This window comes from Canis lupus, chromosome 26 (genome assembly GCF_003254725.2).
Source record: "Canis lupus dingo isolate Sandy chromosome 26, ASM325472v2, whole genome shotgun sequence".
Taxonomy (NCBI): Eukaryota; Metazoa; Chordata; class Mammalia; order Carnivora; family Canidae; genus Canis; species Canis lupus.
In genome coordinates, this window is record NC_064268.1 from 22,935,356 (window position 1) to 22,948,551 (window position 13,196).

At 47.5% G+C, this 13,196-nt stretch overlaps 1 protein-coding gene across 7 annotated transcripts in view; it reads right to left on the reverse strand.

Moving 5' to 3' along the window:
* Positions 1-13,196, reverse strand: part of AP1B1 (adaptor related protein complex 1 subunit beta 1) — an 82,563-nt gene that overhangs the window by 25,943 nt on the left and 43,424 nt on the right. For 5 of the 7 annotated variants that reach the window (XM_049102065.1, XM_025474471.3, XM_049102066.1 and 2 more), the window contains exons 2-7: positions 10,140-10,202; positions 6,976-7,081; positions 4,409-4,544; positions 3,007-3,252; positions 1,603-1,793; positions 392-613 (exon numbers count right to left, since the gene is read on the reverse strand). In XM_049102065.1, the coding sequence (XP_048958022.1) occupies positions 392-613; positions 1,603-1,793; positions 3,007-3,252; positions 4,409-4,544; positions 6,976-7,081; positions 10,140-10,176 (938 nt within the window). In that variant the 5' untranslated portion in view covers positions 10,177-10,202. Of the gene's footprint in view, positions 1-391; positions 614-1,602; positions 1,794-3,006; positions 3,253-4,408; positions 4,545-6,975; positions 7,082-10,139; positions 10,203-13,196 lie in introns of those variants that run through there. The other 2 variants (XM_049102068.1, XM_049102067.1) reach the window with 2 other exon arrangements.

The window sequence follows — 13,196 nt, forward strand, 5'->3', positions numbered from 1 at the left end:
ACCATGCTGGTCTATACTTGACCTGCTACCTGATTAGGTTAAGCCAGGGTTTCTCACTCTCAGCACTACTGACATTTTGGGCTGGCCAGTTCTCTGGGGGAGGGGAGGCTGTCCTGTGTACTGTAGAGTGTTGAGCAGCATCCTTGGCCTCTACCCACTAGGTGCCAGTAAAGTCCCCTGAAGTCTGACAACCAAAAATGTCTCCAGACATTTCCAAATGTCCCGTGGAGGACAAAGCTGTCTATGGCTAAGGCTCCTGGATTAAGCTTTTGAGATTTCCTACAGAGCTATAGGTCAGTTTCCCTTTAGGGTCCTGTTCCCAGGAAGAAATATCCCTCCCCTCTACCCCCAATCCCAGGTACACACTGCACATATGCAGTAGTCTGGGTACCTTTTCTGTACGATGAGGTTGATGTTGCGCAGGGCCACATACTGCAGCTCAGGCTCAGCTGACAGTAGCGTGACCAGGGGTGGGGCCAGCTTCTTGAGCAGTGTGCCATAGTAGTCCAGATCCTTGGACAACATTTCCATGAACTTCATCAGCACCTTCACAGCAGACAACACCACAGCAGAGTTGGCGTGGGACAGTCTGGGGGTGACCCGCTCACAGATGCTGGGGTCCGTTCCAAGGGGGGTAAACAGGAGAGACAGACAAGGGAAATACCCTGTTTTTAGTTATTAAGAGAACATGTTTTCCGTAGGAGGATCTAGATCTTGTTTCTGGTGCTCACTAACTGACCCCAACAGGTTAAAACCACTGAGTTTGTTTCCTCATCTAGAAAATGGAGATGATGGTACCATCTTCCCAGGGATGCTGAAGGCTTCCATGAAACAACGCACATAAAGCCCTATGCAGGGATCCCTGGGTGGCACAGCGGTTTGGCGCCTGCCTTTGGCCCAGGGCGCGATCCTGGGGACCCGGGATCGAGTCCCACATCGGGCTCCCGGTGCATGGAGCCTGCTTCTCCCTCTGCCTGTGTCTCTGCCTCTCTCTCTCTAACTATCATAAATAAATAAAAATTAAAAAAAATAAAAAAAAAAAAGCCCTATGCATAGTAGTTAATAAACACTGGGTGTCAAATCCTTCCCTTCTCCCACTGCAAAAGGGTTCGTTCAAAACGGGCAAGATATCATGTTGGTTATGACCAAACATCAGGGTAGACCCAGCTGGGTGAACTGTAGGATTTCTTCCACCTTCTGAGCCAGTGTTTCCTTACCTGTAAAATGTGGACAAAGATGGGGCACCTTTCACAGAGATGCTTTAAGGAGCATCTAATGCATAGGAAGCACTCGGCAGAGCCCCAGCCACCCAGAAAGAATCCAACGAATGGTGACTCTGGTGCTATCTACCTCCTTTACTCAGCCCAAGGTGATCAGGGTCTCTGTCAACAATCAGATCAGGCGCTGGCCTTGGTTCTGGCTGTTTCATGCTGAGTAGGGAGCTGACTGCCTGGCTCTGGCCTCCCTTGAGACGTGCCTGAGGATAGTCTGTGGGGCAAGGACCTGGCAAAGGGCCCAGCAGAGGTCTGAGGCCCAGTTCACGGCTGAAGCCCCGCCAAGGACCAGGTCACTGGGCTGGCAAGCAAGGGGAAACCTGCTCACCTCTGGGCCTCCCGGTCATCCTTAGGCGTATAGTTGGCCAGGCAGTCCAGGATGAAGATCTGGCCCCACTCGGTGCACTCGTTCAGGGCTGTCAGCAGCTTATTAATGGACTGCGGGTTCAGGTCAAGCAGGTTGCTGCTGGGATGAGACTCAGCAATCTCTGAGAGGGCAGCCACTGCGTTTGCCACCACCTGGTTGAGAGGGTAGGAGGGGCAGAGGCTGGGGGTGCTGCTTGGGCCAAGCCACATTGGAGCTAATCATGCTCGCTGGTGAGGGCCTGAATACCCTGAAAGGAACAGGACCTGATGGGCAGGGTTTGCAGCATGGTGACCCACTCTGAGCACTCACCCTACTGACTCCCCTGTAAACCAGAACAAATGTTAAGTGCCCTCACCAATGAAAAAAAAGAAAGAAAACAAACAAAAGAAAGATCCAGCTCTAAATGCCTGGCAGCAGAAAACATTCCTAGCTATCTAGCATGCAGCCCCTGCCTACCAGCTACAACAGCTCACTTCAGGGGATGTCAAGTGTGCTTCTTGGAGTTAGAAGATTCCTCTAGAACCCCTCAGAGCTACTGGTAACAGATGGGGGGCAAGAATCCAAAGGGGTTGCCAGGTGAAGCACTGGGCTCTCAACCCATTTCTACCAGAGCAGTTGTTTTTATGTGTATTCTGCAGGGTTTTCAACTTTTCCCTGTAACAAACAGTGTTCCAATGGCCAATGCTGTACTGGCCTTTCAGTGCCCTTATGTGACCAGTGTTTCCATAGGACAGAGTGGGATGGCTAGGCTGAGGAGCTTGTGTATTTCACTCCAAACAGGGTCTGCTGAACTGTCCTCCAAACTGGAAGGAGAGGAGCTCCCCTCCCAGCCACATCCTGGTGCACTCTCCTCCAGGCTATGCTACTTCAAGGGTGACCCTCTGCAACGCTGTAACCCAAAGACGTGCGGAAAGAGAACCTCACATTCAGAGCTCACTGATATCTTGGTGAGTAGACAGTGACAATGACAGTGGCTGTTAGGGTAAGGAGTACACTAGTCTTGGTTGCACCACTGTGTGCCAGGCCATGCTAGGTACATTACCTTCAAAGCTTAAGCCTCACAACACTCCTGCCAGCCAGTGGAGAATTAGATCCATCTTACTGATGAAGAAAAGGTGGTTCTGGAAGGCTGGGCAGTCTGCCCAAGGTCACACAGCTCATGTTAAAGAAGGGGCAGAGAAGGGAATACAGGTCTAGCTCCCTCCAAAGACGGTGCCTGAACCACTGCAGGCATGAGAACAATTAGCCTACCCAGCAAGACTCTGACTTCCAAGAACTGGGGAGTGTTTGGTAGAGGGTGGAGCCAAGATGTTCCCAAGCAGCCCAGGAGGTAGTGAAGTGGCACGGTGAGTGGCAATGGCTTACCATGGGGTTAGAGTCAGAGATTAGGTCTTTAAGGGTGTCCAGGAAGCCCTGGTCCTCTACCAGCTGGGCGTTGATGTCATGGAGCTTGGCTACACAGACAGCTGCTGTTTTGCGCACGTATGGGTCCTCATCCTTCAGGCACTTCCGGAGTGGCTCACACAGGTACTCTGTGATCTTGTCAACGCGGATGCAGCCCATGGTCCGCACAGCCAGGGCCCGGATCAGGGGATTGGGATCCTCACAGTCCTGAGGGGAACCAGTCATTGGCCGGCAGCAGAGGCAAGCTCAGCAACATCAGATACTGCTATGGGATCTCCCACTAACTGTGGCCATCAGTGCCAAAAGTCAGTGTCATGTATGGGCATCAAGCATTTGCCACATATTATGCTTGGGCTTTGTGCATTGTTGACTCCTGATGCTCACAGCAGACATATAATACTGTTCCCATTTGACAGATGAAGCAGCTGAGCCTCCCAGGAAGACTGGGAGCTCATCCAGTCACAGAGCAGAGCCATGATTCAAACCTATATCCATCAGGTACCATAACCCAAAGAACCCATCATGTGTCCGTATCTGAGCACTGACAGGGTAAGGGGAGCTAGGAAGGCTCTAAAGGTAGACAGAACTGACACTTCGGGGATGCCTGGGTGACTCAGTGGTTGAGTGTCTGCCTTTGGCTCAGGGCATGATCCTGGGGTCCCAGGATCGAGGCCCCACATCGGGCTTCCTACAGGGAACCTGCTTCTCACTCTACCTCTGTCTCTCATGAATAAATAAATAAAATCTTAAAAACAAAAACAAAACAAAAAAACCCCTGGCACTTCAAGTCCCCATTTGCCTTTTTTTTTTTTTTTTTTTTTTTTATTCAGAGAGAGAGAGAGGCAGAGACACAGGCAGAGGGAGAAGCAGGCTCCATGCAGGGAGCCCGTCATGGGACTCGATCCTGGGTCTCTGGGATCACACCTCCGGCTGCAGGCGGCACTAAACCACTGCACCACTGAGGCTGCCCCCCCCCCCCCGCGTGCCCCCCCCCCGTTTGCTCCTTAATCTAAGTGGAAAACACAGAAAGGGGCAAAGTCTAAAATGGGAACACAGGAGCTCTGAGATGCTGAATTCTGCCCTGGCAACGGATGTAGGGCATTGGTGCACCCCAGGGGGATATGAGGATCAATAAAGGCCTTAGGCTACCTCACACAGAATGAGTTAACAGGGTCTATAGTAACTGATTTTTCTGAGAGTGGGAGCCCTCTGCTGGAGGACTAAGTGGCCCTCAGGCTGGGAGTCAGAGGGACTAGAAAGGAGCCTGAGTGTTTTTACTCAGGGCCATAGTGTCCCACCCCAAGAGATGGAGGGAAGAGGGAGCAGTGAACACCCATGCCTTTCCTCCCACCAAGCTATTTACCTTCACAAAGGTGTTGACAGCCATGATGGCCATGTCCGGCTGACTCTTGGCGTAGTTCATCAAATACAAGTACACCAGCTTCTTCAGCTCCAGGTTGTCTGTCTGCATACAGTTCACCACGTCAGGAAAGAGGGCACTGAAAAGTCAAAATGGCATGAGCGTAGTTAAGGCTGGAGAAAGAAGAAGGTTTTTCAGAGAGCTAATGGGGGGTCTGGGAGGTGGGGTGGGGGCGCAGAGATAGTGGATGGGAGAGAAAGAAAAAGATAACAGGACTTCCTAGTAAAAGGGAGGACATCAGCTATGCTCTGTTAACCATGAACACTTATTGGTAGTAATGGAATCGAAAAGGTGATTTGAAAAGCAAAGTCCTCTGTTCTTTTCACGGGATTCATTCATATACAAGCTCTACAGCCTATCAGACCTGGCTCAAAACCAGCTCTGTCTCCTTCATCCCCCCACAAGTTTGTTCACCTCCAGGGAAGGTGTAAAAAAACCCCATTACACAGGGCCCTGTAATATTTAAAGAGGGCACCATACTCCAGATATCTGGTCTTTGACATCCGAGAGGTGCTAAATAGATGAAAACAATTGTTTTCTTTCCCTGAAACTTAATGCGGCCCCCTTATATTGGGCTGCTGGTTCCAGATGGTTGTAGGGAAGTGGGAATAGGCATGTTCCTTTCACCAGAAGGGCCAGCTCAGATGCCCACTAAAAACTAGCTCAGCATGTATGGAGCATTTGCTCTATGCCGGGCTTTGTATGTGTGATCTCATTTAACAACCCCAAGAAGCCAGTGTGTTATCTTCATTTTACAGAAGACAATATTACGGCTCATAAATGTCAAATAACCTGCCTGAGGAGCCAGCTCTGGTTCTAAAGCCCATGCCCAGGACTGCTGTTATTCTGGGTGGAACCCCTCCCAACACGGTACCCCAGAGTCCCAAACCCCCTGAGATGTGAAATATGCTTAGAGGTCAATTTCCTTCCTCTCTCTGGCATCATTACCTCCCCTCTCAAGGCTTGTGACTTAATGGTCGAGGACACAGTAACAGAGACTTAAGAGGTCAAAGTGAGCTCCCTGGACTCCCTTAGAAGGGAACCCAGTTGATAATGCTGACCTTGATGCATCACCTTGGAAGATGAAGAACCAAGAAGAAAGAGGAAGGTGAAGAGGAGAAACAGCTGATGGGCCTGTCACATCAGCACAACAAGTTCGCTTGAGACAGAAGAACAAAGGTGCTTCCTCTGTGAGGAGGTGACAGCAATGTTCTAGTTGAAGGAGAATGGCTTTGTCCTGGAAGGATGTGACTTGGAAGGAGGCCTAATTTTCCAGCAAACGCCTGATCCTTTTGCCACTCTGTCTACAGCAGGTCTCTCTGCAGAACTGTTTCTACTGTGGTACTGTTAGGAGGTCCCTTGCTGAGGTGGCAATAGGATAAGGCAATCCACAGAGAAGTCTGGAGAAGTGTGATCCTGATGTGGGATCCAGATGAGGAGCTGCTCCACATCAGTGCCCAGGCCTATGAGTCAGGAACTGGGCACCATGAGGGCATAGAGGAGAGGGTATGGGTGGAAATGCCCTGGATTTCGATTTCAGAAGAGCTGGGCCTGAGTCCTAGTTCTATTAACCACGTGACTGCTGGGCAGCCACTAGACCCTTTCTTTACCTGGTTTCCTTGGCAGTAAACACATCATTACCTGCAATATAGGAATTGTAAAGAACTGCTAGAGAACCTATCTGAAAGTTTTCTGCTTACTCTCAAATACTGTGCAACTCTTAAGTTGTTGCAAAATCCAATCCTCCTCCTTGGGGACTGTATGACATGGTGGGCAGGTAAACACAAGTACACATAATAAAAGGACAGTCAAGAATTAGTGCCAGGTGATAGGAACACAGAACAAATGCTGCACACTCAGGGGGGTGGGCTGGGGTGACGAGTGAAGGCAACAGAGACACCGTGAATGGGGTTTAAGAGATGGGAAAACATGCTGGTAAATGTAAAAGGGGAAAGGGACATTCTACACAGGGCAAAAGTGTGAGCAAAGGTGAGGCAGCATTCTACATATGATTTGCTCTGGCAATCAGATGCAAAGCAGAGGCTGCAAACTAGTGATAAATTCGATAAATTCCATCTGCAGGTGTGTGTTACTGTTACTACAGTATTTGTTTAATATCATCTTGGAAACCTAAAATAAAGAGATTTAAAATGAAAAATCCTGATTTCTTATTTTTTAAAAAAAAAACCAGACCTGCCCAGACTGGGTTCATTCTCCCCAGCTGGCAGCAATCCTTTGGAATCTCTGACAGGGTTCTGCTACATCCACTTCATTTGCTTGTTACCTTTTTGACCTTGCCCACTTCACTTACTCTCCTGCCACTTCACCCCAGCAGCATGTGAGCATAGGACCCCTCTGTAAACAAAACCTTCTGTTTGGAAAGGTGGTTCATGAAGGGAGCTATAACAAGGGGAGACACAGGTACCTAGAGATAATGTCAATGAGAGATCTGAACTAGACCCAAGCTTTGGAGCCCCGCTCCTGCTGCCACCCGGCCTACGCCTGCACACCTGACATCTTTGCCCACGGTCATTGACGCAATCACTTTCTTTACCGCCTCCTTCTTCTTCTCCTTCTTGTCACTGTTGAGCTCTGCCTTCAGCTCGAAGATCTCCCCTAAAAAAGGAGGCAGGTATGAGTGATCCACCCCCACCCTACCAGGGGGTCATTCTCAATCCCCAAATTCCAAAGGATGGGAGGGCAGAGGCAGGTAAGACATTCTGTGCTACCAGCTGAGGGCAGCTTTAGGTCCTTGGCCTTCATGACAGAGGCAGTAGAGAGGGACAATTCTGAGGAGAGGAATCATCAAGAGGGAAGCCTGGAGGATATGCTAGACTGAACAGAGAGAACTGTGGAAGCTACAAAGGTTTAGAGGGAGGCAAAAAGTGTGAGGATAGGTCGTGGTCAGCCACAGTTAAAAATATTCAGAGGAAAGCAAAATTCTCCTCAGCTACCACGCTCACCCAAAGTCCTCAAGGCAGTGTGTGATGGAATCTGGGGACTGAAGATTTGAAGGGAGAGGATAGGATTTGCTCGATTCCCACACTTGGCTTTCCTGTTTTCCTAGAACCTCCAGTTAAAAACAGTGCACTCAGGGTTTCACTTCCTAAGCCACAAGTGGTTGCTCAGCTCTGAAAATGGGAATTCACTTGCTCCATAAGAGCTTGAGCACATAATAAGCTATTCTTAAGAACTCAATCTGGAAAAAAAAAAACAAATGAGGAAATAGGATTGTTCAGGGCCCAGATAACCTCAATGACAGGTTATAAGGGCAGACTTTGGAATTAGACAGGCCTCCTGCCCTCAAAACAGCAGCCGCCAGGATTTCCTGAACCTTTTTCTAAGGCAGGTGCCATACTTTTCTCCATTTCTTACTTCATCCTCATGACAACTCTGCATCATACCTCCACCCCCGTTTTACAGATGAGCAAATGGAGGTTGTGACTTGCCCAAGAACACACCACCAGTAGCAGGTAGGGCCAACATTCAAAACTGGGTCTTGCAACTCCAAAGCCCATATGCTCAGGCCAACTAAGGATATCACTTTGCTTCTCTGAGTCAGTTTCCTTTGCCTGTACTCGTTCTACTTTGACTGGAGCAGTGAATTCTCTCATTTAACACTCAGATATAAAATACTCATCTCAGTGGCTGGCACTCAGTGGCCTGCATTAAAGGTGACTACTATTGTTATTAATTTGCCATGTGACCCTTGACTTGGATTCCTTTTTTGTGGGAGAGCCCTGGGCTCCCTCTCAAGTTACTGAGGGTCAGAATAAAGCAGACTGTCACGTGGGGGGAAGTGCCGAAGAAGTTCTAGATGGATATACAGTGAGAAAAAGAAAACTTGCAGGTTTTTATCATGATTGAACAATGTGGTGCTCAGGGAAAGAACTTGAGATGACAGACAGCAAACAAAGTTAATTAAGAACAATCACAAAGCATGGCCCAGGGCAGGGCCTCACTGAGGATATTGCTCAACAGAGCCAGTAGGAATCTGCAGACCTTGCAGTTCAGACTCGACTTCCTTAGGACAAAAGGAACACATGCCCTTCCCCTCCAAGAGACTGAGGGGACCATATCTCCCTGCTGCAGGATCCAACAGACCATGATGACTTTGATCCTCCTCCGTCATGTTGCAGGACCACCCGGGCTTTGCTCAAAGTGCTCGGTCAGATTCAATACAACTGGCCATCAACTAATGGATCTAGGCCTGAGTCACTTCAATTCTAAGAAGGCTGATGAGGTAAACTTGGGATCTGCCTGTTTCCAAAACATCTCTTTCCTCTAATGGGCCCGAAATCCAATTAGCCACCAAACCTACCTCCTCAATCATATACAAGGCATCGGATTCTCTCTACCCACAATGCTGCACCCTACCCCACCCCCTGGGCTCAGGTACAATCATCTCTCATGGAAGCTGTGGTACTGTTCCCCTTGCCTCTCCCTAATATCATCCCCTTCACTTCTTTATTAGAAGCTGCCTTGGACCTTCTGTTGCTTAAAACTATAACTGATGTCTGACTTGGACCTAGGCATCCCTTTATGGACATTCCTCTCAAAGGAAAACCAGCAAAAACTCAACCACTGACACCCTAATACACTCAGCACTATGTTCACCCCCTCTAGCCCTGCACATCTCTCCAACTCTCCTTTCATCCCACTTCAGTAACTTGTGCCCAGGTGCTTTCTTTTCCCCGAAGGTACCCTGGGGAAAGCAAGTGCTCTGCTCTGCTCCTCTCCCCTCCCCCTTACCTAGTTAGCTCCACCCAAGGTCCACACAGCTCCCTGCACTTCCCCTTAGCACAGACCTACCACCTTTAGCGTGATTACTATTTAATAGTCTGTCTTCTCTGCTTAACTGCAAGTAAAGCCAGGTCAGAGACTCCAATCTGACTCCATGGCACATGGAGGGGGCTCAGTAAAAACTGGCTAGACCAATGAAGAAGTGCTCCATAAGGGGCAGACTACAGGTCCTGGCTCAGCTGCATCAACAACAAGACTCTTTTCATCTGGTCAGCAGGTGTGTGTCAATCATGCTTGGAAACAAGGAAGGAGGAAGGAAGGGTCAGTCCGAAAGATGCTTACAGGGTTAAAGCACATTCGTCAGCCACTATAACCATCTGTTTTCCAGAGAGCAGAAACAACCACAATACCCTACAACATAAGACCAGCTTAGCAAATTTCAGTGCAGCAACTCAGCAGACTAACATTGAGTAGTTAGAACTGTGGGGAAATGTTTAAGATAATGTCAGATGAAAAACAGGATATAAATTCTGACTTCAACCACGTAAAACATGTGCCCATGGAAAAAGACCAGACACACACACACACATATCACTGTGAGGTTACTGATAGGATTGTGCTTTCCTTCCTCCAGGAAAAAAAAAAAACATCATATTTAATAACATTAGGCCATTCAGAACAAAAGAGGGTGTCCCCCGCCCCCCCTCCAGAGAGAGTGCTCTTCCCTTCCTGAGTTCTAAAGGAAGTGGTCAATTTCTTACACTATCAACACTCCAATGTTCTGAATCCACAAGGTTAAAGATGCTCTGGGTAATTCCTGCCACTCGCTTCCAGGCCTCCACCCCTGCCCCAAAGCCCACCCTGGCAGAGAAGGCAGAAGGGTAGAGCAGGGAAAGAGTAGGAAAAGACCCCACAATGAAATAAACAGTACCTTTCTTGGTCGTGGTGAAATATTTTGAGTCAGTCATTTTGGTCCCTTATCTGTGGCCAGACTCTGCAAGACAGAAGAGAGGGGTGACTTTCTGTTGTGTCCACTCCATTTTCAATTAGAGCACAGGAGGAAGAAAGGATGCAGCACACACGTGGTATGGGAAGATAGCTTCTTATCTCTCCAAGGGGCAAATGAGCTGTTAGATAATGGCTGATCAGATTTTGGAAGGTAATTCTGAGGGATCTACCACATTTTTGAGTGTGCATATCCTTTTACCCAGCAATTCTACTTCTAGGACACTCACCCACAGAAATACCTGCACAGATGTAAGGGTTTTACCACAGCTCTGTCTGTAACAATACATCATTGGAAATAACTGAAATAGCCATCAACGAGGGAATGGCTAAATACTCTGAAGAGTCCACAGATGAAAAAGCACTTAGTCACAGCCACCCCTTTGTGGTCTCACTCTACCCAGCACTGTTCTAAGTGCTTTGGGCATGTTAACCCATTAAAGCTTCATCACAGCTTCATGGAGGTGCCATCATTACCCCATATAATCAAATGAGCTTGGAAAATGCCAAATTTGAAAAGCTACAGAGGTTTCTTCTCTCTCCAACTTTTCTGAACTTCTCTAACAGTGATATGTGCTATTTATCTCTAGAGAGAGCTAGAATCTATCTATATACTGTAGATTCTAGAGCATTCCCCAAATTTAACTGGCAAGTTTCCTCAAAGCATCTCTCAGGACACCTCCCAGGGCAAAAGTCACAGTGTGAAGTGCTGTTCTAAGGCAATAGAACAAAGTACCAAGGCTCCCTTGTTCATTCAACACTTACTGCATATCTACTATGTACCTTCAATGGTTCCCCTTGATCAACAGATGAAAGATTAAAGAAGCTACACAGTGGCCAAGTACCCTGGATACATGGCAGAGCCTTCTGGGGTTGTTCTAACATTTAAGAAGTTATCATTTACTGAGTCCCTATTACAACCAAGGGTTTTACACACATTATCTCATTTAGTTCTACCAATAAGATACCTGGCTTTAACCCTACGTTACAGCTGAGTAAACTGAGGCTCACGGTTAAGTAACTTGCCCAAAGTCACACGGCTTGTAAATGGTTAGACTGGGAGACCATCTTAAGGACTGCCTGAGCTCAGCAGCTGTATTCTATCAATGACAGAATTCTGCTTCTCCCATCCAAAAGGGAGGATGGAGCCCTGACAGTTGCTAAGGACTCAGTCCAAAAACCAGAAGACTTTCAATTACAACTATCCAGTCCTACTTACACGGTAAGTGTACAGAATGTTTAAGATAATGTCTTAAACATGAAATCCAATCAGTCAGTACAGAAAACCACACAATCAAAAAAACAGACATCTGAATGGAAAAAACAACTCACTTTTCACTTTGTCCCTTCTGTTGCCTCCATGGGAGAGACTGAAACATAGAACCCATCAAGGGCACTTGTGACCAGCACTAGGTTTTACATAAGTAATGATCATTAGATTCTACTCCTGAAACCAATATTACACTGTATGTTAACTAACTAGAATTTAAATAAAAACCTTAAACTAGGGATCCCTGGGTGGCGCAGCGGTTTGGCGCCTGCCTTTGGCCCAGGGCACGATCCTGGAGACCCAGGATCGAGTCCCACATTGGGCTCCCAGTGCATGGAGCCTGCTTCTCCCTCTGCCTATGTCTCTGCCTCTGTGTGTGTGTGTGTGTGTGTGATTATCATAAATAAATAAAAAAATTTTTAAAAACCCTGAAACTAATTAATTAACTAAAAAAAACAGAGCCTATTAACACCTTCTTTCAATGTATTACTATGTGGGAGCAAGATGGAGATTACTGGTGGGATGGATGTAGGGAGGTCAAGAATCATTTCAAAAGTCTCTGGAAACAGTGCTCGCTTCGGCAGCACATATACTAAAAAAAAAGTCTCTGGAAACAGGGATCCCTGGGTGGCGCAGCGGTTTGGTGCCTGCCTTTGGCCCAGGGCGCGATCCTGGAGACCCGGGATCGGATCCCACGTCAGGCTCCCGGTGCATGGAGCCTGCTTCTCCCTCTGCCTGTGTCTCTCCTCTCTCTCCTCTCTCTCTCTCATAAATAAATAAAAGTTTAAAAAAAAAAAAAAAGTCTCTGGAAATAAAGCTGACATAGCTACTCTCCAACCCAACTGAATTCTCCAGACTAAGCTGGTATTCATGGCAGGACGGCAATGAGGCTGCTCCCCAACTGAGGCACCCAATAGATTTGGTCTCGGTAAGCAATGGGGAACAAGTATGTGCTATCTTGGGGCTGCCTTAAATCCTCTGTGGATCCCATTAAAATAAAGGAATAAAGGCTTCACTGACAAAATAGTACAAAGGAAAAAACACAATTCTACCTTTCTTTTGCTTTGCAAGGTTGAAAAGGGATGATGGCACTTTTCTGTAGGAAGTGCAGGAAAGAGCAGAAGGGACTGCTGTGTCTGATAATGACAGACCCACAGTGGGGACTCTAACTTGCAGATCCTGGCAGCAGGAGTCAGGGCTGTGGACAGATCCACAAACAGAGGAGCCACATCAGCCTGGTCCATGGCTCTGTCCATCTCCCCCTTCATAACCGGCCCAGGGTTCTGCATATGGTCAGTGTTGAGTTGGTAGTTGTTAAAAGAAATGAAAAGGGGCCAATGAACATCCTGGGGAGCCTTGGCTTGCTCTTTTGACAAATCTGTTATGTAACTATTTAGCATTTGTTTCCTAAAGGAGTTTACTTACAGTGAAAACAATTTTCTTTTGAGCATAAATAAAGCCATTTTCTCAGAGAAATCTCACCAATTTAGAGGTTCTTTATGGAGTGCTGAGAATGAGCAGGTAAACAAGAGAACAGGATGTCTACCACACAACAAAGGGCTGTGTGAGTTCAAAAGTCACAGGTGTGAGCACAACCGACAGAAGTATCCAAAATAGAAGTACCTCATTTCTCAAAGTTAGGTTTAGTCTAAGAAGAGGGATTGATGAAAGCAAAGGGGCTAAAAATTAAAGAAAAGAATCACAATAACATAT